This window comes from Huiozyma naganishii, chromosome 7 (assembly GCF_000348985.1).
Source record: "Huiozyma naganishii CBS 8797 chromosome 7, complete genome".
NCBI classification, from domain to species: Eukaryota; Fungi; Ascomycota; class Saccharomycetes; order Saccharomycetales; family Saccharomycetaceae; genus Huiozyma; species Huiozyma naganishii.
The window spans coordinates 369,636-393,423 of NC_035928.1; the positions used below are offsets into that span (position 1 = coordinate 369,636).

Consider the following 23,788-nt stretch of genomic DNA (forward strand, 5'->3'; position numbering starts at 1 on the left):
TACGTCGAAAAAAAAGATAGGAAGTATATAACTTCAAATATATCCTCTCTACTGCTGGTATAAGCTAATTGGTAATGAAGACGTTATGGTATTCAGGATGAAATGGTTAGAGATATCAACAGAGTGACGCTGCTGAAGGTGTCTTTGCCGATTCCGAAAAATTCTTATTTCTCAATATACATATATGTATATCATTATATACGAAAATATGTCCAAGCATATAGCAGCCGTCACCTTCACCAGACAGAGGTTCCCTTTAAAAGGTCAGTACATGTAACTGCGCGAAGTCTTTACACACTTCGCCCCAGAGCTGGATCCCGTCGACAATTTGACTTACTTCTAAGAAACTTATGGATAATCTCACCGATGACTGTCCCCAATTCTTTTCATCGCCAATTACCTCGAAATTGGACCCATTAGCCATTACCACCTGATGCTTTTTGTTGAGTATATTGCCGATCTCAGCGGCATCGTAACCTTCTGGTAACGTAACCCATACAAAATACCCGCCTTTAATCATTTCACACTTGGTAGCACGAGGCAGGAATTTCTTTATTGAGTCGTATAATATCGTGGCCCGCACTTTATACACGGATCTCAACGTGTAGAGTATCTCGGATATCGTCCCCTCTTTCAACAGAGTCCCCACAATCATGGAATTTAGCTGGGACGGGGTCCCACCTGATGTGTTAGCACCACCTTCAGAAAGTTGGTGTGCTAACTTAGAGTTGATCGTTTCGTGATAACCAAACCTTAATCCAGGAGCGATGATTTTGGAAAATGTGGCATTGGAAATACTATTCCCAAAGCTTTCAGAATCAGTATTGGTCGACCTATCTAGATGCACAATCCTCATTGGTGGGGTCGGGATGGTGTCTAGAGGCTGTTCGTAGTTCAATAAATCGTAAACGTCATCTGCAATTATCAGCATATCGTATTTCCTGGCCAAGTCTAACAGCTTTTTCTTAGTCTCTAGCGAAAAGGACATACCGCTAGGGTTTGCATACGTTGGAACACAATATAACACGTACCTGTACACTTTTTTGTTTGGATTTTTGGTAGGATTGGTCACGCAAGAGGTATCATTACCAACATCACCATCGTTTCTTCTAGCCTCGGATTCAAAATGAGCCAGCCTTTCTTCCAAGAAATCAAAATCAATACTATCCTCGCCTTCCTCACTAACCGCTGTTAGTTTCCCTCCAAACCCAGCATCAATAAAACAGTCGTTGATAAGGAAATAAGTTGGAGATATGATGAACGCTTGCCGGGTGTACCCTGTATGGGGCAAAGTTGTCTGTAGCAATATACTCAACACACCATATGAGGCACCCGAATTCAAATTCAGGTACTCAGGTTTCGAGCGATAGGGGGAACCATTAGGGAATTTGAACGCCTTTCCGTTATTGAACTGGCATATGGTGTCTCTCACCCAAAACGCACCTTCATCGGATCCGTAAGTCAACGGATGTCTATTTATCGTCTCAGAATCGTAGTCTCTCTCAGTTGGTGTTAGTAATTCAGTGGTGGCCTTCACAACAGCTGCATTTGGGAGTAATCTGTAGGAGGGATGCCCTTTGAAGAAGTTTATAAGTGCGGGAGCATCCATCGACATGACTAAAATATAGTTGTAGGACAAGCCAGTTCAAAATAGAGTGTGCCGTTACAGTCCTGTATTGTTTATACTAATGCGTGCCAATTGACCTTGCTGCTAGTTTATATATTGAACATCTTGCACAACCTGTATCGTTAAGTTTGTCCTCAGTATCTTTCAAAAATTGAAAATTGGATCACTTTCGATAACGCTGTCCGAGCAGCTTTTACATCCCAGAAGGGAAACTCAGAGCGAGTGCTCATGATTCTTGATGTGATATGAGGTATTCATGGTTTACATGTTGGGCGCAGGGTTGTAGTAGTGCATCGAGTTTGTTTGGTTCATTTTTTGTGTTGACGTCTAAATATTCTTCGCCGAGGAAAAACAGAAGCAAAGTTAGAGTTCATGAAACTGTATTGAAAAGCACATCAATTTGCTTTCATGGTGTGTGTTTGTTACATTATCGAACCGTAGCAATTTTTCTCAGTAGCACTGTCTGTCCCCAAAAACTAACGAACAAAGTAGGATATAGATACAACAAGTACATAGATGTTAGCATACAGTTGAGCCAATATTCAGTCTTGCCCTTACTTCAAATACATATATTTTGAAGAAAGCTAACAAAAAGCATAATCGCAGTCTTCTTTCTTTCAAGGGCCCTGCTGTGCAAAGAAGTAGGGGGTTTTGTAGTAAATCCACTTTTCATAATTTTAACTGTTTTCAGTCTTTAGTTTTATTTCTGTCCGAATTAAAACGAAATTTATAGTAAACATGGATTTTGTGAGCTAAATTCAGTTGTAACTGAATAGCGGTTATCAGAACAGTCTGAAATTCTTATTTTCACCGTATATGATTATGCAAATTAAGTAGTTGTGCTCCTTTTGTGTTTGTGCTCTTTGTGTCCAAGTTTGACATTCAACGACTATCTTCAAAACATCGAAGCAGACCGCACGAGGTTATATTTGTTCCAGATAATGTCCCCATTCAAATGTTTCGAGATTCTTGTTACCTGTCAATGTCAGAACATTTTACGGTACTGTTTCTTAAGTGGCAATGGGTAATGAGTCTATTACAAAGGGTAGCCTACAATTTACTCTCACAGTTCTATGTAGGTCTGGGAAAAAGGAATTTATATTTACATGCTGTTTTAATGACTAGTGGATGAATTAATTCGTGCGGCCAGTAACGGGAAGGAACCCTGATCTAGTTGCTTCTCGTTAAAAACTTTTTTCACAGGCTGGAATATTCGTGGTGACATTTCGCTTAGAGAGAAATCCCCGCAAAACCCAAACAGGTCATTCAACCTGTATGCGTCGTTGCTACAAGCCCTCACCAATATCATAACTGAGTCTTCCTTAGGTAAAAATTGATGCACAGTAAAAAAACGTTTGAACAAGGACATCTTGAGATCTGCGGAAAAGGAAGTCTCAAGCAACATGAAGTTGAGCAACATGGGCAAACTATATGGATTTTTGACAGCAACCATCTTTTCTTCAAACAGATATTCCACCATCAAGTCTTTTCCATCCTGTGTTTCATCTCGGTAACTTTCCACTAGATTGGGAAAGTCTCTCACCCTAAACCTCGTTATAAGGGGCAGACAGTTGTCCATATCTTGCAAAAATACCTTCCACTTTTCTCTAAAATTCGTCTTTGTAGAGGTTGTCCTAGCAAAACTCTCTGTTTTTATTCTTAATAGTTCATACCTCCACTGGCTATTTTTAGGAGTTTCCTCTCGACCGTAGTGCTTGACGTAATATTTATATATATCGTTTGGCATGAAGTTTTTTCTGTCGTATATGGCAAGGTTCCCAATACTGCAGAGAAGCTCAGGGTCAACAAGTAAAGTGTTCTTTCGCACTACATACTTGTACCAGATGTGATTGACGGATTCTGTGTGACCCCATTGACAGCTCTTAGCCAGGTAAACCTTCAAAAAATTATAATCCATGCTTTCAAATGGTATCTCTCTCACTTCAGCTAAAACCTCATCAAAGTTTCGATTAAGACAATTGGCGTACAGTCTCCTTCTCATATTATCGCTAATGTATCTCCGAAACGTGGAAAGTCCCAGCGTCCTCATCCTTGAAAACTAATTAACATTCAATTTCTCCTGTTATAAGGGGAAGAAAAATGATAAACACCTGTTTCCCGCAAGACAACACGACACAGCTCCCAAACAAAACTCTAATCAATCTCACCAACGAGGGGTCCCGGTGGTATCCCCGTAGCGTAACCCAAGTGCTCTACCACGGCTCCCAAGAGAACACACTCGAGTTTCGATGAGACGCTTTTCAATATTGAAAACGAAAAGTTGAAGTTCAACGGTAAAATGGCCCGAAATCAAATAAGTTTGACGACTCTCTATCGCAGCCTCACCTACGACAAAGGCGACCTTTCCGATTGAAGATGTTTAGATCTTCTATTTTGAGGGCGACTTCCAGAGTTGTATGTTAATTGTGCCACTACCGTCCCCCAGTACGTTCATTCAGCAACCTTTTTACTAACATCATTATCATAAAGACAACAAGAAATGCCCTAATATCGACTATTGCTCCGCACCGGGAGCTTATTAGAAACGCGACCCGGCTAAATGTGGTTAGTTTTGGCGTTCGTCAGAAGTCTACGGATGCCGCAGAAACGATGTCAAATATCCAGTCTCAGCTGCCCCCAGTCGACGAGATAGCCAACTCGGCCTCAACTGCTGTAGAACAAGCAGCGCAGAGCGTGGGGGAGCTTTCCAACCATGTCGGATACTTGAACAGTATTGGATTGGCACAATCGTGGCACTGGCCCGCTGACATCATCCAACATACTTTGGAGTACGTCCATGTTTATACAGGGTTACCTTGGTGGGGAACGATCTGCACAGTCACCCTCCTAGTTAGGTTGCTTATGTTCCCCTTGTACGTCAAATCCTCTGACACCATATCTAGAAACTCGAAGATTAAGCCGCAGATGGACGCAATAAACAAAGAGTTAATGGCGACGACAGATTTGGCCGAGGGCCAGGGTATTGCAATGAGGAGAAGACAACTTCTAAGTTCCAACGGGGTTAAAAACAGATGGCTTGTGGCACCAATGTTACAGCTTCCTGTAGCTATCGGGTTTTTCAACGCGATTAGAGCAATGGCTAACCACCCCGTGGATGGATTCGTTAACCAGGGCGCCGCTTGGTTCTCCGACCTTACGTTACCTGATCCTTACCTAGGCCTTCAAATTATCACAGCTGCGGTATTAATGTCGTTTACTCGGCTCGGAGGTGAGACTGGCGCTCAGCAATTTAGTGGTCCCATGAAGCGATTCTTCATTATTTTACCATTGGTATCTATTCCGGCCACTATGAAACTATCGGCTGGTGTTGTGCTATATTTTGCGGTGAACGGTACTTTTTCAGTATTCCAGACGTTAATACTTAGAAACAAGTGGGTTAGAAAACAATTGAAGATTGCAGATGTTGTGTATCATCCGCCTGCTCCCGGCTCCGAAAACAAGGGAATTTTTGCTTCTTTGAAGGATAATATGGCCAAATCGAGGGAACGTTCGGAGAAGAGGCAACTAATGAAGGAAGAGGAACGCAGGCTACAAGAATCGATCAGAGAAAAGAAAAACCACGCCAGAATCAAAATTGTAAAGAGATCTGACTTCAAAAATTGAACTTGTGTTAGATGTATAAGGAAAACACATTTCAAGTACGAATGATGCACTTGTAAATATTAAACTGCTTAAGGTTAGGATATTTTTCAACTTTTTATTCTGTTAATATAATAATTATTCATATTGACATGTTTATGCTATCTAGGGGGACAAATATGTCGCCAAATGATTGCTAGGTCTCGACATCGCGTAGTATTGCATATATCAATATATCTCTATACACTTCAGGTAAAAAATTCCCCGGGATTTTTAATGTAATCTTGTAAAATAGATTGCACAGCACCCAATGTTGGACCCATACTGTTTGCTAAATCCTCTTGATCTATGAAACTCATGGAGAAAACAATTGCTAAATTAGAAGCATCCATTCTATTGTTATCAACATGTTGATGAACCTTGTTCAGATGATATACAATCCGCTTCATGGTCTCAAAATAGCATACAGGTAGGATGTGCAGCATGTCAACGTTCCTCCTCCTATATTCACTGTATGAAATTTGCCTGGCTTTGTATTGCTGGACTAGATGTGCGAAATCCCCAAGTAGCTCATTAGAGAACAAGGAATCAGGCAGCTCTCTCAGATACATTTTGAAACAACCAGCAATTGCATTGATTTCAAACCACCTGTCGTCTTCCAACGTGAAACTTATATTTACCGCACCTTCCTCATCAAACGCGTTTTTCAGAGCGTTGATACTACCGACGGAGCCAGGAATTCTGTAAAGACCGACTTCGTCTAGCCCACGCAACTCAATCTCTTCTAGCAGTTTAACAATAATCGTTGGGACCGTTGTTCCTTCACGTTCACAAACACTTTCTAACGGAACACCAAAAATTTTGTTGTGGGTCTTCCCCCCAAACTTTTGGGAATGGAACGCATACCTTTTCGACCACCTAATCGTTCTAATCCATTCATTTTGATCAGCCAAGTTTGTTGCCTGTATCATGTGTTCAGAACCATCCTGCATAATAATCTTGAAGGCATACAAGAGAAAGCTATTTCTTCTGTGGTTAATGACTTCCATAATGTTCTTAATTTCAAATGTCTTGATGGAATAGACAGGTTTTGAGTCATTAAGCTCGTTGTTGTTCAATTCCGGTAATAGCGTTGGATCTATCGCTTTTCTACTAGCATTTTCCTGAGAAAGGGAACTATTCAATGAGTAATTGGAGCTGGATGTATTGAAACCTGCAATAGAAAAAGGCCTTCTAAAAAACCCACCAATTTTTTTGCTAACACCAGAACTGTTAGAAGTATTCGCACTCGAGTTTCTGTTCATGGTAGACATAACAGAGCTCCGTTTATTTCTCAAAACGGGAGACGAAATCTGCTGAGTAGAAATACTTTTTGCGACATTTGTCGGAGAAGTGCGATTATGGGGAGGTAAAACGAAATCTTTTTCCTTTCTGTTCAAGTTTGACTGAGTTTCACCAACAGGCTTCGAATACGTCTCTTGAGCGTTCAAAAGTTCCAGTTTCTTCTGGTCTCTTCTAAGCTTGCCTACTTCGTTAGAGAGAATGTCAGTGAATAAACCAATTTCCTGGAATTTCATCATCTTAGCCTCCGCGGAAGCAAGAACAAAAGTACGCTTTCTCAGGGAGTTGTCTAGATCTTTAAAATCATTAAACAGTAGTGCTACCCAATCTGATGCAATCTTGTTTCGCCTGTAATCCTGACCAGTTCCACTCAACTGAGAGCCAATGTCCGCAACATTGCAGATGATATTGTTGACGAACCTCCTTTTATCAAAATTTATTAGCTTTGAATTAGATGTGCTCATATTGGGGACAAATTGGGAAATATCCAGCAGCCTTGAAATGAACCAACCAGGACAGGGACAAAAACTGGGTTTACTTGTCAGATAACCACTGTCAATATCCATAAAGTGCTTGATAAAACTTGGATCTAAGTGGTCTATAATATCCTTAATTGATTTAATCTCTTTGTTCTCTTTACCATGTAGTTTCTCAGCCGCTGCAACCCAGCAATGTTCAAAAGCCCTACTTTCTGGAGATAGGATGCTGTCACATATAGCTGTCTCAATGAAGGAAGGTATATGTGGGGATAGATTACTAGTAAGGTCAAAATCGAAAAGATTTAAGGAGTCATTTTTCCAGCGCACATAGTTTAATAGCTGCAGCATCACGCAACATGTTTCAATTCGATCGTGCAGCGCTTTCGAGGGATTAATCACCTGAATGATAAAAAATGAAACCAGCGAGGAATGTAACTTAACCAAAAGTTGCACGGATTGCGGTAGTTTAGCGAAAACAGTTTCATGCCCCCTCGTGTCCAGTGGGTCAACCAAAGTAGAAATCCAGCTGAATATACTGGATATTTCAAGTTCATTCAAGTGAGGAGAACCGAAACCAATGGCCTCAACGCTTCTAGTGAACTGAGGGTAGGCAAAAAACGAGGTCAATGATTTTTTTGATGTCAGTTCCAGTATTTGATACACTTCAACCCATTCATGTTTGCTCACCATTTTGAAAGTGCCGGTAATAATATCATCCAAATGAGAAACCCAATCCATAATCTCCTTGTATCCTTCAAATCTCAAGTTACCAAATTCAGCACATAAATTGCCATTACTACCAGGTTTACAGCATAAATCAACTAGCTGCTCAAATGAGACAGGCTTGAACAATTCTAGCTGCTCGGTTATGCGCCTTCTCATTTTACTGATCCCAACAGGCCTGTAAAGTCTCTTCTGATAATTTGATTTCGCGCTGTTGAATACTTCACGCAATTTCTCGTGGAATATCTCGGTGTCGGCTATCTCCTCATTAAACCCGTCAGAATGCCCCTTCATAGATGAAATTTTCTTGGGCCACTCAACTGAAATTTCTTGGTCCATAATTTTGAAAATATCCAACATCGTGGAATGATTCTCCAGATTGTCTGTCAGATCATTGTAATGGTTTATAATCATATGAAGAAGAGCCTCTGCGGCGCCGACTTGTATCTTGATTATGAAGGCAGTATTCAAAGCAGTATCCTTCGGTACCGTTGCATCCCAAACAGGAAATTCGATGCTTTCAGCGCTTGCTGCACTTTCACTCGTCCCCAACAATTTTAACAAAACATACGCACAGCTTTTCGCCCCAATAAAACGTTTGGCCAAGTTTTCAAGCACGTTCGATGTAGTGGTAAAGCTTTTGTATGTATTGAAAAAGGTTTCCGTGAATACATCACTATCCATTGCCAATTTAATAAACGCGAAATCGATTAGTCTCACTGAATCCGAGGAGTTACTGTTTACCGAACTTACTCTTTTCTTCTCGTGAGAGCAGTAATTTTCAAAGTCCGAAGTCTGGATAAGTTTTGAAAACACATTGACCGTTAGAACCAGCAAATCAAATATCTTGTTAAGAGAAGCACTTTTCAAAACAACATTTATAACTGTTTTTTGCAACGTTGGATCTGAAATATCGCCAATACTCTTGAAGAAGTCCATATCTTGCAAAGTTCTGCTCAAATGCCCACTCACATCTTGCGAGCTTCGTGTTTTCGTATTACTAGCTGATTGCTGAGAAAAACGTTTTGGTGATTCTACGACAACACTGACTGGTCTTGAGGTCTCTGATACCGAATTCGTAGACTTGAATACCAAGTCATCAGCTATGTTGAAAAGGTCTGTATCGATATTGAAAACATCTCGAATAGACTTCATGAGCATCTGTTTCGTGGATTGTTTTGTGGACAATTCCTGGACGGTCGGGACATCAATATTCTCAATTCCGGTAACTGTTCCAGCACTTTTCGAACTGTCCATGCTTGGTTCTCGAGACATAGACTGATTAATTGGGTTTGCCGTAGAAAGTCTAGCGGACGACCTTGGTGGTGGATAAACAATGGTACCATTCACTATCGTACCAGCTGCACCTATTAACGAAATTTTAGGGAATAGAACATAATTGGGTAACAACTCGTTGAATAGAACAGGCAGATAACTACCAGTCAATAATGGACTCCGCTCTGCGCCAATTTTGCTATATGACAGCTGATCTATAACCGGCGGTTCGAATTTCAAACTCAATTCCATTATACCTTTTATATTGAGTGGAGATTGGGCAACGTGGTGCTTCCAGAAATTCCAGAGGACACTTGAAGAAGGATCCGTTTTGTAGGAGTTCTCCATTTCAGGTGGAGGTTGTGTAAAATTATTAGTAGAATCAACTGACTCTAGTCTTTGTTCCCATTTGTGGAATGCATTTTTCGTGCGGCTTATTTTCTTCTCCAAGTATCGTAAATTGGATTTCGTCGGCAAATTGTTCACATTGATGATTAAGTCCCCGAAATACGAAATAACGTTCGCTCTTATAAATGGATCATCTAAATTTGGTGGCGCTAGAATGAAAACGCTGTTTGTGGATTTGGACGACATCTGTCTTCTATCGAGCTGTATAATTGTAGGCACCCAGTCTTTGAGAATAATTTTCAGTACAGATTCTGGAACAAATTGCCATGATTGCTGTAATCTTAGTATCGGAATAGAACATATTATTGTTGCAATTGTCAACCATGATACCATATCACCCAAGTGTTCCAGTCTGCAGCCAATATGAACCCACTTCGTTAAAATTTTAGCTCTTAGTTTTGGGTCCGTGCGAGACACTGAAGGATCAGTGGGGAATAAGTGGGATATCAATAGCCTTCCCAGAAAATGAACGTTCTTTGTGTTATCAAATACCAGTGGATTTAGTGCAGTAATCTCAGAATTTATGTAATTGGAGGAGTATAACAGCCCATAATCCAATCTCGGTGCCCATATTTTATCAAACTTCAAGTTTATTTGATGAATATCGTTGGCAAAATTTTTCACATCCATAGTCAAAAAGTGTGAGATATCTAAAATCTCATTAATCATCTTGGAGTTAACAGGCTGTTTAGTACCGTTCTTGTCAGCTGAATTGCGGCGGGTGAAGTAAGTCAGCGACATTAATGCATTGTGTTTTTTAGCGACGGCAACTTTCAAACTGTTGCAAATCTCATCATTATGAAGAGAAATTGTGTCGAGTAATCTGATTGTTGCTTGGAACATTTGATCATCAAGAAGAAAACCGGGAAACATATCGAGTATTGTCTTGATCACTAACGCTAATCGTTCTGTGATCAGATCATCCATTTCAGAGCTAACTTTGCAATATTGAGTAGATTGGGAGGTTAGCTTTGCGTCGTGTTTAGTGAAAGTCAAACCCATCTGATTGAATGTGTTTAGAAACTTGATAAAATTGTTAATCAGGGGTAACATCAGCAAAAGATTCATAATACTGATAGGTGGTTTACGGTTGTGATGGTGATGTTCAATACTTCTCCCAAAATCCTCATTGTCATAAAACAAAATAGTGTGACAAATACTTTCCACTGTGCCACCAGTAAGCTTTTCTAAGTCTCTGTCCAGCTCCAAATCGGGATGCGGGAATTTACAGCTCAAATACCGCAAGTGAAGATTATTAGCAGTTTGATCGTTTACCGGTAGCTTTTGTCCTGCGTTTGCAGTGGGTCTTGAGATTCCGCCAGCAATTGTAGCTCGTTTATTAAAAGCTTGATCATTTTGAGAAGCTGGCGTCATGCTACCGACAGAAAGATTAGAAGAGACGTTCGTGTCCGATTCCAATGGCATTGATGGGTCAAACGATTTGATACTATTGGTCATTCCGCTCTTGTACAAACGGAGAAGAGAACCCTTTAGCTGGGCCCTATATATTCTATAATCTGGAACCATGATTTGAGAGTCTCCACCAGTACTGGCTGTATGGATTGGGTCTATCGTTGTTGTGATTACTGTTTCGTTGTCGATCTCTAGTTTCGAGCTCGAACTTGTCGCATTCATCATTTCTTGCGGCGAAAACATTCTGCTTTCTCTTTTAGCTTTCCACTCCGTTCTAGATTGGTGGTGGGTCCCATTCGTATTGGTATTCTTGGTCGAAGGGTTGGGCACCATGATCTGACCGTGAGATTTATTAATCCAACCAGTTTTAAACACTGTGTCATCATAATTTTCTCCATTCAACTTTATCGACATCTTAGGCCTTTCGATTCCTACTGGCACCTCCTCATGTATATTTGACTTTAGTGTGGATTTCAACTGGGTCGATGGAACGAGAGGTATCGGATTGCCGTGTTCTTTTGAATGTTCGGATGCAATGGTGCTGCTTGATCTGTTAGATGCAGTCATTATCGTGCGCATTTCATCAATTGGCGAAGAAACTTTTTTGTGTAAAGCGACATCGGCGCTATTAGCATCGTCAGATAAAACGGAACCAGCGTCCTCCTTGAGCGAGACAATGCTTGTTGCAGATCTGTTGTGGGAATTTGTCGAATAAACGAGTGGTTGACTTATATTGTTCCTCATATACCTTTCCTTCGAGGAATCGTTACCGGATCTCGAGGTACCGGGAGGATCAGCGGGTAAATGCCCTGTGGAACTGGCGTTCCGCGATCCATGTGTGCTACTGCGAGCTTGTAGATAGCTCGAGAGTCCCGATGAATGCGACGCAGACAATGATAATGCAGGTTCTGGGTTGTTACCCTTTGTGCTAGATGATGAAGAATTTGTGAGTTGTAATCTTCTTGCCGAAGAAGAATGCGAACTGGAGTCCTTGCCATTTTTATTACTCGAAGATTTCCCGCTCTTGGAAGACCAGAGGAAGTTTCTCATTGTATCCGTTCCGGATCTGTGAAAACCGAGTCAAAAAACAACAGCTACACAAAAGAATCACAATGAGCGTATGCAAAAGTAGAGCTCTGTACCGTAGAGAAAATTGTACGATTGTAATTTGCAGATCAAGATGTGCGTGAACAATTAAAGAACACCCACTATCCCAAACAAAAACAAAACAAACGAATACTCGTCTCTTATAAACCCGTGCCTGCAGTTTCTGATACGAACTCCTCTTATTCACCCCTCTCTTCTATTTAAGATCTAATGTACAGCGGTATTCACACAGATTCTAAGATACAGCACAGCCTATGTATGCTACCACAAGAACTGCAAATGGAATACTCGACGGATCTTTTTTGGCCTTTCCACTTGAGCCATGAAACGTGTGTGAACCACTTTGGTATCAAAGCCCACTTTAATCCTCGACAACTTTTCAAATTGATAATTCCTTTTTTTTGCGGAAAAACGAAAACATCAAAAAAGAAAAATAAAATTCGAAACGCGTTTTTTCCGAGATTCAAAAGCAAAAACAATCTGGTGTTCGAAACACAGAGGTGACAATTATTTTCACGATTAAATTATAAATATACGTAGATACTATTAATGCTTTGCGATATATGTATGCATGATAGTTCACTTTAATAAATAAGACTACAGGGGAGGGGAGGGGGGGGGGAAGGGAGAGACTCTCTATTCCAGAGACATTTGGGCTAGTTTCAATGCGGATTCCTTCTGCTTGGCACCACCAATGAATCCTGCAGCGTGAATGAAAATACAATCGGGGACACCAGATTTTTCACTCAGTTCGGCGTCTCTTAAGCCTCTTAGAGGCTCTGGCAGACCCCTTCTAAATTTGAAAGAGGTGGAGGAGACTGGGACAGTGGCCACTCTCCATGAACCCATGGAATCCTGGAAAATGACAAACTCAATGACACCTTCCAAATTCAGTTCCTTTTCGACGTTGTACAGATGCTCCTTCCAGGGGCAAAACTGGTCGAAGAGGATGATCTTACCGGATTTGTCAACGTCCATTCTACCATCGATGGCCTTTCTCACCAAAGTTTTAGCTGGCAACCACGCTTTACCGTACCCAGTAACAAGGTCGACGAAGATTTTACCAATGAAATCGCTTGCTTTGAAGAAACCTCTGTCGAAGGCTTCCGCTGAGGAGTCCTCGTTCCAGTTAGGGTTGAACCCGGATATTATCCCCGGGATAGAAATGGCGTTGTCATTGAATTTGGGTTGGACGCCCAATTCTTCAACGTCGTACTTGTTGATCCCATTGTCGTTGGCATCTAGAGCCTCGACAAACTTCTCGTACACTCTCTGGTAAAGCACCTCCAAATCGGCATCAGAAGTCACTGCACCGTCAAGAATACACTTGATGATGTCGCGCCCGTAATGCTTGTACACGAGGCCAGCAGAGGATAGCTTTGTCTTGTATTTGTCGGAAAAAGTTTCCGTGAATTCGCGCTGATGATGGTCAAAATACTTCACACCATCGTACTGAGCAGAAACGTCAACAACAATGTCGCTTTCCTCCCAGTCGGATGGGGTTCTAGACCTGACAACTTTAGCGTCTTTGAATTCTGGGAGCAAGCGCAGCATATACACTGCTAAAGATTCGTCCGCGTGGAAGGATCCATTATGAGTACATATTTGTTTCACCATAGTTTCCAGTTTGATCTTCTTCAATTGCATTCGAATTGGGAACAGTAACCACCTGAAGGAAGATTCCTCATCTCTGAACAAGAGACCTGTACTGGTGCCATCTGGAGAATTTTTTTACCTTTTTTATACTCGTCGCCAACATGTACCCGGCCACACGCCTTCTTTGAAGGTTCGACAGCCGCACAATTCTTCGTTTTTCCATATTGTATCTCGGCAAAATGATACCAATCCTTCACATGTACAATCTGTAGTGCCCTGTGATCACGATACAAAAAGCCAGACAGATAGTCCCCGACGTAAAGCGACCCACCCGTTAAATTTCTCCGCATCAAACGTCATCGGCACATTGAGCTGTTCCGATGCCCTCAAAAGGCCTTTGAAAGTGAAAAATTCAATATTTGAAAAAAAGGCGTGGAATTTGTATGTGGCTACCGTGTGCAGCTTTACACAGATGTAAACTCTGTCTGGCCCTTTTCTGCTGGTCAATTTGACAATTGCGCGGGCAAATATCTTCGACCATGGTGAGAGCACGAAGAAATTCTTTGGCTTACTCAATTGCTTCGCATGCGGTCTCTTCCGATAGTCACAGCAACGTATCGGATCTTTTAGATGACACGTATCTGTTCAATAGATTACAGAAATTGGCATCCCTCGTGGAGGAAAACAGTTCTTACGAGGTGAACGAGACAGTGTGTCATCTAAACGAATTGTCCCTTAAAAGTTCAACTGGATCCAATGACGAAGATCCGTACTCTATGTACACGGATTACTTAGCTCAGTTGAATGACAGTCAAGCCAGGTACAGAGTTGTTTTAGATCAGTCAAGGAAAGTGAAGGGCCAGTTGGATGATATCTTAGAGCAGTTCAATGATATCTCTTCTAATGCGACCAAATTTGTCAACGATACAAGAGACCTCTTTGAGTCTCATGACGAGTTGACAAAACTGTCGGAAGAGATTCCAAACTACTTGAACTATTTTGACTCTTTGGATTTTGTAATAAGGAAGCTGAATCATGCCACGTCTCCGAATATTGTGAAGAGAGACGCGTTCAGACGATTGTTGACAACAATCGACAAGTCATTACTGTTTTTCGATGCACACCCTAACTTCAAGGACGCGGAAAGTTACCGGATCAAGTTCAAGCAGTGCCTGGTTCGTTCGTGCTCGCTTATCTTACATTTTACTAATAACCTGCTGAAACAAGTATTTTCTGAGATCATGGAGAAGAACTCATCGATCACACCGGGGACAAGAGATGCCCTTATTTACAATAAGTTTTCCTCCATTAGTGAAGTCTACGCACCGTTGACAAACGAACTGACAACTCGTTACTACAACCCAGCGCTTGCCAAGTACCATGACGAGTTGGCGTCTCTGCTGAACGATACTTTCAACAGTTACTTCCAAACGAGAACCAACTTGATGCATCCTGTCCTTTGGTCCAAACTGGATGGGATTTTGGCTAAGGACAAAGAAATGTCCCTTTTTAAGTTTACACAGGAGACGAAATCCGTGTTCCAACAACTATGTTTGAATGAGTACAAACTGTTTGTCAAGTTTTTCCCTCAAGGGGAACCAGACTACCACCAAAGATTTAACTCATGGCTGTTGAAATTCTGTGAGCCGCTGTACAGCACGATCCGAACGCGGATCTCGAGGGAACGTGACATCAAGACCCTATGCGACTCGCTGAACGTATTTGCGTCGTTCGAGCACGAATTCGAGGAAAACTCTGTTGAGTATAGAAGACAGTTCAGCGAGGTCCAATACAACAAAGTGTTCGAGCCTGTGGTGCAGCGACTCCAAGACCAGTTGATAAACCGGGTGAAAGTGTTCGTCAACGAGAACTTGGTGAAGTACACCCCGTCGATTGACGACTTTATGGTCTCGAACCGTAAAAACGAGCCAATTGACACTGGCTCTGACGATATGGTGCCCCTGTACTTGAGCAGTTTAAGGCAGAGGTACCAACCTAACGAGACCGCTGCAGATATCCCCGATGCACTGTTGCTCGAGAGTTACTACCCACCCACGATCCGCGTGTTGGCGATACTTTTCAAGCTGTACGATGTGGTCAATGCGGATATCTTTGATGAGATCTCCCACTACGTGATCCACCATTCGCTTGTATCGCTGAAAAAGTGTTACGCGTTGTTCACTGGGACACACAACACGTTGGAGGTGAAATTGACGTACATGAACAACTTGTTGCTACTTCGAGACGAAGTTCAGAATTGGAACGTCCAGTACAATTTCAACGACACGGCGTCGTCGTTCCAGTTTTCATCGGTGGGGAACCTGATGCGGTCCTGGAGATGGAGCAACAGCACTATATTTTCGTTAGCGAAGGGTCTTGTGCCGCGTAGCAGGAGTGCTGTGTCCGCGTCCGCGGGTGCGCAGGGTCCCGATGGTGGTGAACCGCGGACGGGCCAGCCCGGTGCCGGCGACTCGGATTCCAGGGTCGAGTTGATCCACGAACTGCGCGCGATCATTAAGGGTGTGACGGATGCGACGAGCGGCGAGATGGTGGGTGGGGTCTTGAATTTGGCGCGTCAAGGAATCGATTTGTTGGAGAACGACGCGGAGTTGCGGAGGGCCGTGCGGGAGACTTTGCCCCTGGTTGACCACAAGATCCGCAGCATGGTCAGCGACGAGGAGATATGTTCACACTTGTTACAGGCAATCAAGTACACGTGTTTGGAGAGGTACGGCGAGTACTACGACGGTGTTGGTTCGCTCGTTGAGAGTGGTGCCCTTGATGGCGGCGCTTTGAACGAGATCATGTACGTGGACCAATTCGACCAGTTTTACGAGCGGACTGTAGAGGAGATGCGACAGGACGATCCCGTGAGTGTCTCCTCCGAGATCGAGGCTCCATCGCGGACGTCGAATGCGTAATTAAAAAACGTACGTACGTATTGTATATGTGTACGAAGTTTAGTGGTTGAAGAACTGTGTGAACTGTATACTGTCGTAGTGTACAAGCATTTCGTTTTTTTTAAACTGGTTGAGTTCGAATTTAACCTCGTTGACGAACCCGTACTTCTCATCGTAGACGACTTTGTCCCCGTACAAACTACTATTCTGTCTCTCTGCCTCGTTTGCCTCCTCATCCATCCTGTTATACTCCTCTGGGGAGAAAGTGTCCCTCACGTATATATCACTAGCGAACATGACCGATCGTTTCCCGCCCTGGGAGCTCCCCCCCGTAGACTCCGTCTGTGGACGAGACGACATGATGGAATTCTGTGAGGATGCGGTGGACGGTACCGAGGTGCCACCCTCGTGGACGACGTCCCACTGCCTATGGAGCCGATCCAGCAGCTCTGCGGAGTTGAACTCTACGGCGTCATCGCCCCGCGCCTGTGGGTCCGTCGACAACGCCGCGAACTGAGACGTCAGGGGTTCATCCGGTTGTGTTACGGGTGGCACCACTGTTGGTTTCTGTTTCTTTGCAGTAGATTTCTTTGAGAGGGAGAACAATTTGAGGAACGACCCAAGTTTCTTGGTTGAGTTGGATCTCTTGATCACGCGCGGCGACTCCACCTGTGGCGGGGGCTGCACGGGTTGCACTGTCGCCGGTTCCTGTTGCCTTCTGAGTAGAGCCCTCGGTGTGAACTTTTCCCCGTTTGGGAAGTTAAACTGCTGTTGCATCTGTAATTTCTGTCTTTGCAATGGACTCAACGGCTGACTTGCCTGTCTGACTGCCACACCATGCGACGGGCTCCTCGCATGGACCCTCCCGCCTTTCGAACACGCCTCAAAATGCGAGATTGTCCCCACTGTGGGCCTCTTCCTCTGTTCCGGTATCGTATTGAGCATCGACCTTCTCTTCACTCTGCTACCGGAACGCACCACCTGCTGTTGTTGTTGTTGTTGTCTCTGTGGATGTACATACGGGTTCCTTGGCGTGTTGAAGGCAGGGTACGGCCCACCACCGCCTACGGTGTTCGATCTATATAGCGTATTCCTATTCTGCACCGTGTGTCTACCATTACTGTGAGTGGGCAGTCTTACAAAACTGTGCTGTATATCGAAGAGATCCGACGTTGAGTCAGACCTTGGAATAGAGAATTTTGCATTTCTTTGGAACTGGTCTGCACCCAGCGAGTGCGCTCTTTTATGGGCGGGGTACGGTCCCTGTACGGCCTCCATGCTTGAGTGGGTGTCGGAGACAGAGAGAAAAACAGCTACACACAGACAGAAATACAAGACAAGATAACGATGTGTTGCTGCGTGTCTTTATAAAAACGTGAAGTAAGCGAAAAGAGCAACACACCCAGATACAAATAGCAACCCAAAAATTGCTGCTTTTAAAGTTTCTACTCAGCCTCTCTAGTTCCAACAAACGACCAGGCTTTCCAGACACCTAGACCAAAAAAAAAAACAAAAAAAAAAAGCAACAACATGCGTGTTACGTGTAGTGTATATATATATACGCACATACTATATTAGTAGTAGTAGTAGTAGTCGCCTGGCCAGGCCCAGTTCCTCTGTCTCTGGGCCCGTCTCAGTCCGTGCCGCACAGACTCTCCCGGAGGAAGTCGAATTTCTCGTCCTTCAGAATCGTCTCCCGCAGCGTGTCTGCCGTGATCTTGCCCGTCCCCGAGGCCCTTGCCAGCTCCCCGCTGCGTGTCACCAGCAGTGCGACAAAATACTCCAGCGACCTGCCGGCGACCACGGGTGTCGCCTGGGACACCTTCCCTATATCCTCGTCCGTCTGCATTATCTTCTTGATCTTCGCTGGCGGGAAGTGTGTCTTGATACGCTCGAACACGGGCGCCAACGCCGGGCCGGACTCCTGCACCGGCGCCGGCACGTGCTCGTCGCCGGCCCCTGCTGCCACAGCAACGCTTCCCCTCCCGACTTCCATCTGTGCTGTCTCCCAGCCGCCAGACACCGCCCGCAGCGGGGAAAAAAACAGCAGCACACACCCACATTCTCTGCCCGCGCCGCTTTTTTATACACACCCGAGACAGCACGAGAGGCGCCAGAGCGACGGCGGGCCGGAAGCACCCGCACCCGCACCCGCACCCAGACACCCCTCACCCGCGCCGCCGCCGCTTCGACGCGTCGTGCGCCCGCAGCCACTGCTCCTCGCGCTTGTCCTCCAGCCGCGCGAGCCGCGCCGCGCGCTGCTCCTCCTCCAGGATCTCCATCTCGTTCGCCTCCATGTCGTCATCGTCGCCCTCCGCCAGCCTCCCGCGCGACGTACTCGTCGCGTCCGCGCCCGCCGCGGCTGAACAGGGCCCAGATCTCGTCGCGGTCGTACCCGTCCCGCGCGCCACGGCCGCGGCCGCCCTCGTCGTCCTCGTCGTCGTCCGCGATGAAGTCGTCCAGCTCAGAGTCCGACGCGGAGTCGTAGCCGCCGTTGCCCCCCGGTGCTGCTGCTGCTGCTGCTGCCGCTGTTCGCGCTGTTCGCGCTGTTTTAGCCGCCGCCGGAGCAGGTCGTTCGGCTGGGCGGGGAACCGCGGTGTCGCGGGTCGCCGCTGCGTCGGTTTGCTCGGTTCCGCGGGTGTTTTGGTAGTGGAGGCGGGCCCCGTCCTCCGCCTCCGCGGCTTGAAACCGGGGTTCCGCACCGGCGCCGCCGTGCGCTGCGGGGGCGCCGTGGTCGCCGGCTTCTCCACCGCGTTCGTCTCCGCCTGCATCATCAGCTCCTCAAACGTCATCTTCTTCACAGCGTCCCTTTTCGTCGCTGCCCCAGCGTGAGTGGCTGCTTGTTGCTGTCGTGAGCCTGGTCTTCTCTTGTACACGGTCCCGAGGAGCCCGCCCTCGCTGTCAGCACCGTTCCGTCTCTTGCGGGGCTCGTCGGGGGCACCGGGGGCCCTCCGTTTCCTCTTCACTGCGGTCCCTGTCGGCCCACTCTTCAACCGTTCCTTGCGGCGTAGCTCCTTCAGGCGCCGCACGGCTGGGTCCTCGTCCCGAACGTAGTTGTCAGGTAAGTACGATACGTCGGAGTGTGGCTCGGAAGAAGAGGGTGTTGCCGTCCCAGAGAGTTTGCCAGAGACAGCAACGGGTTTCGCTTTCTTCCATTCAGAAAGTTTAGATAGGAAACTCATGCCATGTGGATGCACGCCGGGGTACGTGCAGCTGTGCAAGTTGTCTATGCTCGGTCTCTCTTACTCTTCCTTTTCCCTGCTCTTCTTTTTCTCTCTCTCTCTCTCTCTCTCTGTGTGTGTTTTTTCTTGTCACAGATCACGATGAGTCGATCTCGTTCAAAAAATCAGCGTACTCATCGTCAATGTCAGGTTGCGCATCGTCATCAGCACTGTGACCTGCACCAGTCGTGTTCCCGGGGACGAAAAACCCACCGGCTTCTGCGGGTGTCTCCTCTTCCTCATGTGGAACTCCACCGTACGCACTGTTCAAGTTCGCCTTGATTCGAATCTTCAACAACAGCTGGTTCCACCCTTGTAACGCGTGCAACTCACGTTCCCTCCGCTGGTCCTCCTCTTGCTCATACTCAATTCCGTCAATCGCCGTGAGAACAGCCTCACGGAACCATTGGGCAACGACCACACCGCTGATCACTGGTTTCACAGTGTGGCCCCTCTCAAACCTGAACTCAGTCACCGCCGGTGCGTGCTCAACACGGATAAATCGTGCCGCCTTCACCGCCAGTGGGCTCCGGATCAGACAACAGTTCGCGGGGACCATGCTGTCCACAAACACCTCCACGTTCCCGTACACGTTCTTCTTGATCGTGCCGTCAGGTGCCGCCAAGGGTGCCACGTACCACTCGGTGTCCTCCTCCCCGTACAACCGCTCGTCCTCCTCTGGCGGATCATCCGCAAAAGCGCGTCGCTGAGACCTCGCTTTCTTGATCACTTTCTTCGAACGAGCTCCAGTCTTCAATATACGGCCCTCGTTGTACCACTGGCGAGCACTCTTCAAGTCCATAACGTCCCGTCGAGCATACACTTTAAGCACTTTGTCCTGCTTGTGGCTCACTTTCAAGTATCCACACTCCTTGCACCCAGGTTTCAGGATCTGGTTCTGTCGTAAATCGGTCTCAGCCACATAGAAGGGGTGGTTCTTCAAGTCTTGGAGATTATCAGGCATCCCCTCGTCCATGTCCCGTTGCTCAAAATAGTGTGACTCGTACTCGTCGATCCTCATCTGTTTCCTCATATTGAGAGAGCCTACCACCAGCGAAAACCACTGTGCACCTCGAAGGTCCTTCGTTATACGTTTCTTACGAGTCCGGCCGTGCAAGTAGCGCACGTACCGTCTCGTGATGTCACGACACCCGCGCTTCCGGTCGTACCCGATCACATACCGCATCACGTTCCTCTTGCATGCTGGGGCCCCACTCGGCGTCAACTTGGAGAAGTGGCGCACTTGCTCAATCGTCTTCAAGTTCATCGGATCCACAGTGATCCACCTTTTGGAAAACTTGTCCCACACTTCACACCAGAACAAGGGGAACTTAGTCATATCAGCATACTCACAAGACAAATCGTCCCTCAGCTTCAAGTTCGTGAAGTCCGGCGGCTGTGCAGACATCACCAGCCTTGCGTTCAAGTTACACGACCGAAGAAGCGCTACAAACCCCTGTGTCGCCACATCAACGTCACCAACACCTCTCAGTACGTTCTTGACAAATTGTCTTCGCGTCAACCCTACACTTTGCCGTGTGGAGCCCGCATGGACTTCCTGCCAAGAGGGCATGTAGCACCCTCGCCCAGGGTACGCCCTCACGATCTTCCAATGCGTCTGCCAGAGTTCCATACACTTCTTTAACCCATCCAACAGTTTCCGAGTACTCCGCAGGATCATCTCGTCGTCCTTCGCCGGGTGCAACATCTCGTACGTCTTGTCAGGAACTAACCTCGTTAACCGCTTCATCAGTTTTGAGTCATTGCACCAGTCGTTCCTTATACACCCATGCGTCATCATGCAGACCAGGTACAACATATGGAAGGTTCTTCGAAACTGCTTCTCCTCCGGTGAGCACACATTGCGCTGCTGCACTTTCTCCCGCCGCTCCGCAGCTCTATCCCCAGTAGCGACCGTTACTGAGATGTCCCCTATCGCTGGGTCCGTAACGTCCTCGAACTCATCGGAGGCAACTTCCTCGTCACTGATGGATGGTGAATCCGATAAGTCAATCACCTCGGGACTACCACGGGGAGGGGTCTCACCTGCGTCATCGTCTAGATCTATCACCTCCGACGCACTGCTGACACGGGATTGAACTCTCCTCCGCTTCCTACGCAAACTTCGCCTCTCAGATTCACCCTCCTGGTCTCGCCGAACACCTTCCTCCTGCCTCTTTTCCTTGAGTACGCTCCTCACCAGATCAAAATACTCCTTAGGCAATTCACTATTCATTATTCCATGCTATGACACAACTTCCCCTGTCTCACTCCCCCTTTGCCCTCGTCATCAAAGGATAGCGTTGTTATAGAAACCCTTTATAATTCTTATAAACAGAAGTAAGGTGATGAAGTGTATCAAAAGAATTGTCACATAGTAGTAACACTTACATACCGAGGTGTATAGCGCTACACTCAGACACTCCTCTGTCTATTTACTTCATTAAATAACCGTTCCAAATAATGGTCTTCCCGTTGCAACGCACCTTGCAGTTGCATCCCCTTCAGAGCGTAATACAATTTCTCCAAATACTCGTAGTTCTCACCGCTGGGCCCCCTCGCGGTGCAAATAACGTGCGCGGTGTCCGCAATAGTCTCAGGGCCGACAAAGGCCTTGTTAAGAGTGGTACCGATGTACACGGTGGTCTTCAAAATATGCTTCCCGGATACTGGATCACGCGCCAGCGAGCTCAGCGCCTCGCCGTATTGCTCCTCCTCACCCTTAGGCACGTCCAAGTGCACCTCGACCTCGTGTAGAGTGTACCCGTTCTGTTCCCTAACGTCCAGGTACTCCCTGACCTCCTGCGCGAACTCGGGTGGGATATAGTATACCACGCCGACAGTGGTCAGATCTGCCGGGTCCGATATCCCCTCGTGGTCCTGGTAATACACCCGCAATTCCTCTTGAAACCGTGGGTTTGCGACAATCTCCTCGTAGGGGATCAGCGTCGTCACACGGCCAGGGTACTCGGGAACCCCGCGGTGATCCACGGAGCTCTGCCAGAACCGTCTCATAAACCCAAATATCGTGGCAGGGATCCTGTGCGTAAAATGTGGTGGTGGCTTGTAGATCAGCGATCCGTATCCGAGCACCCAAAGCCCGTCACCATCGTTTTCATCCTGTGTCATCTCTCTGAAATGTTTCTTCGTGAACTCGTTCAAACAGATAGAGAGGGAAGCAACAGCAATAACAGCAACTACTATTACTTCAGTTAGAGAAACGAATGGCAAGAGCACAGGGAACACAGAGAACACAGTAATCAGAGAAATCCAGTTGTCTGTTCACTGTTTTATAGAGAGGCTCGAAGAACTTGTTTTTGAGACTCATTTTTCACACAATTTTCTCGGTGTAAGACGACAGAAGAGAATCGTGTCAGGAGACCGCCAAGACCTGGCTCGTCTTGCTTATGGGAGAGGTGAGGTTACGGAGGACACTTGAATTGGGTAAAGGTACAAGTAAACAGCTCAACTGTCTGTCTGACATTCCCTTCCACCCTGTAATTTCTTTGCTTCTTACATCCTTTATGAGATCTATACCAACGAAACACTCAGCACAGTCCGATGTGTACATATAGACTGTTCTGCTGTGCAATGGATCAACCTCAACGGGCGACTACCAGGTCTAGTCCCAATTGTTCATATTTCTTGAGTGGGGCGGACCCTTATCTGTCAACTTTACTCTAGGTGCTTTCAGGAAACAGGTCAAAGTGATAAAACCTCTGGTTCAGTCCAAGTTGTCGACCTCCACCCGTGCCACTTTCCACCATTTTGATAGTTAGTAACCACGTCGAGGCCTCCTCCCCCCCGTAGAGAAACGCCTACCAAAGCTGGTCCCAGTCGTCTTGGGCATCCAAAGATCGACGTACACGGCTGAGCAACGTCTTGGGAGTGGCTGTAAAAAGGATAAACTGGAGTCCAACAACAACAAGGAAATGCAACCGGGTGCAAAAAGCAAGAGTAAAAGAAGTTTACGATAGTAGCGCAACGTTCTACATAAGCTCCACAGCGCAGCAAGCACGTGAGCGGTAGTTTTGTTTCAAGGACTTGGAGTTGCAGTTTTGTTTCAAATACTTGGAGTTGTGGTTTTGTTTGTTTATA

At 45.9% G+C, this 23,788-nt stretch overlaps 11 protein-coding genes across 11 annotated transcripts; 2 read left to right on the forward strand and 9 right to left on the reverse strand.

The window, feature by feature from the left end:
* Positions 1-256: 256 nt before the first annotated feature.
* KNAG0G01680 (2-aminoadipate transaminase) lies at positions 257-1,615 on the reverse strand (the record flags this gene model as incomplete). Its single annotated transcript, XM_022609036.1, has 1 exon — positions 257-1,615. The coding sequence occupies one exon, from the start codon at positions 1,613-1,615 to the stop codon at positions 257-259; it is 1,359 nt and encodes a 452-aa protein (XP_022465472.1).
* A 1,126-nt stretch (positions 1,616-2,741) lies between these two features.
* Positions 2,742-3,629, reverse strand: PET122 (Pet122p; the record flags this gene model as incomplete). The annotated part of the gene is made up of 1 exon (XM_022609037.1): positions 2,742-3,629. The coding sequence occupies one exon, from the start codon at positions 3,627-3,629 to the stop codon at positions 2,742-2,744; it is 888 nt and encodes a 295-aa protein (XP_022465473.1).
* A 374-nt stretch (positions 3,630-4,003) lies between these two features.
* Positions 4,004-5,251, forward strand: OXA1 (membrane insertase OXA1; the record flags this gene model as incomplete). Its single annotated transcript, XM_022609038.1, has 2 exons — positions 4,004-4,042; positions 4,163-5,251. 2 exons carry the CDS (start codon positions 4,004-4,006, stop codon positions 5,249-5,251), a joined length of 1,128 nt encoding a protein of 375 aa, XP_022465474.1.
* A 224-nt stretch (positions 5,252-5,475) lies between these two features.
* BEM2 (GTPase-activating protein BEM2) lies at positions 5,476-11,916 on the reverse strand (the record flags this gene model as incomplete). The annotated part of the gene is made up of 1 exon (XM_022609039.1): positions 5,476-11,916. The coding sequence occupies one exon, from the start codon at positions 11,914-11,916 to the stop codon at positions 5,476-5,478; it is 6,441 nt and encodes a 2,146-aa protein (XP_022465475.1).
* Positions 11,917-12,609: 693 nt separating this feature from the next.
* Positions 12,610-13,620, reverse strand: MYG1 (Myg1p; the record flags this gene model as incomplete). Its single annotated transcript, XM_022609040.1, has 1 exon — positions 12,610-13,620. The coding sequence occupies one exon, from the start codon at positions 13,618-13,620 to the stop codon at positions 12,610-12,612; it is 1,011 nt and encodes a 336-aa protein (XP_022465476.1).
* Positions 13,621-14,108: 488 nt separating this feature from the next.
* COG3 (Golgi transport complex subunit COG3) lies at positions 14,109-16,490 on the forward strand (the record flags this gene model as incomplete). The annotated part of the gene is made up of 1 exon (XM_022609042.1): positions 14,109-16,490. One exon carries the CDS (start codon positions 14,109-14,111, stop codon positions 16,488-16,490), a length of 2,382 nt encoding a protein of 793 aa, XP_022465477.1.
* Positions 16,491-16,529: 39 nt separating this feature from the next.
* KNAG0G01740 (uncharacterized protein) lies at positions 16,530-17,747 on the reverse strand (the record flags this gene model as incomplete). The annotated part of the gene is made up of 1 exon (XM_022609043.1): positions 16,530-17,747. One exon carries the CDS (start codon positions 17,745-17,747, stop codon positions 16,530-16,532), a length of 1,218 nt encoding a protein of 405 aa, XP_022465478.1.
* Positions 17,748-18,102: 355 nt separating this feature from the next.
* Positions 18,103-18,465, reverse strand: BUR6 (negative cofactor 2 transcription regulator complex subunit BUR6; the record flags this gene model as incomplete). Its single annotated transcript, XM_022609044.1, has 1 exon — positions 18,103-18,465. The coding sequence occupies one exon, from the start codon at positions 18,463-18,465 to the stop codon at positions 18,103-18,105; it is 363 nt and encodes a 120-aa protein (XP_022465479.1).
* A 172-nt stretch (positions 18,466-18,637) lies between these two features.
* On the reverse strand, positions 18,638-19,651 carry SPT2 (Spt2p; the record flags this gene model as incomplete). The annotated part of the gene is made up of 1 exon (XM_022609045.1): positions 18,638-19,651. The coding sequence occupies one exon, from the start codon at positions 19,649-19,651 to the stop codon at positions 18,638-18,640; it is 1,014 nt and encodes a 337-aa protein (XP_022465480.1).
* A 136-nt stretch (positions 19,652-19,787) lies between these two features.
* On the reverse strand, positions 19,788-21,926 carry RAD4 (Rad4p; the record flags this gene model as incomplete). The annotated part of the gene is made up of 1 exon (XM_022609046.1): positions 19,788-21,926. The coding sequence occupies one exon, from the start codon at positions 21,924-21,926 to the stop codon at positions 19,788-19,790; it is 2,139 nt and encodes a 712-aa protein (XP_022465481.1).
* Positions 21,927-22,105: 179 nt separating this feature from the next.
* On the reverse strand, positions 22,106-22,819 carry GCG1 (gamma-glutamylcyclotransferase; the record flags this gene model as incomplete). The annotated part of the gene is made up of 1 exon (XM_022609047.1): positions 22,106-22,819. The coding sequence occupies one exon, from the start codon at positions 22,817-22,819 to the stop codon at positions 22,106-22,108; it is 714 nt and encodes a 237-aa protein (XP_022465482.1).
* Between the last annotated feature and the right edge of the window lie 969 nt (positions 22,820-23,788).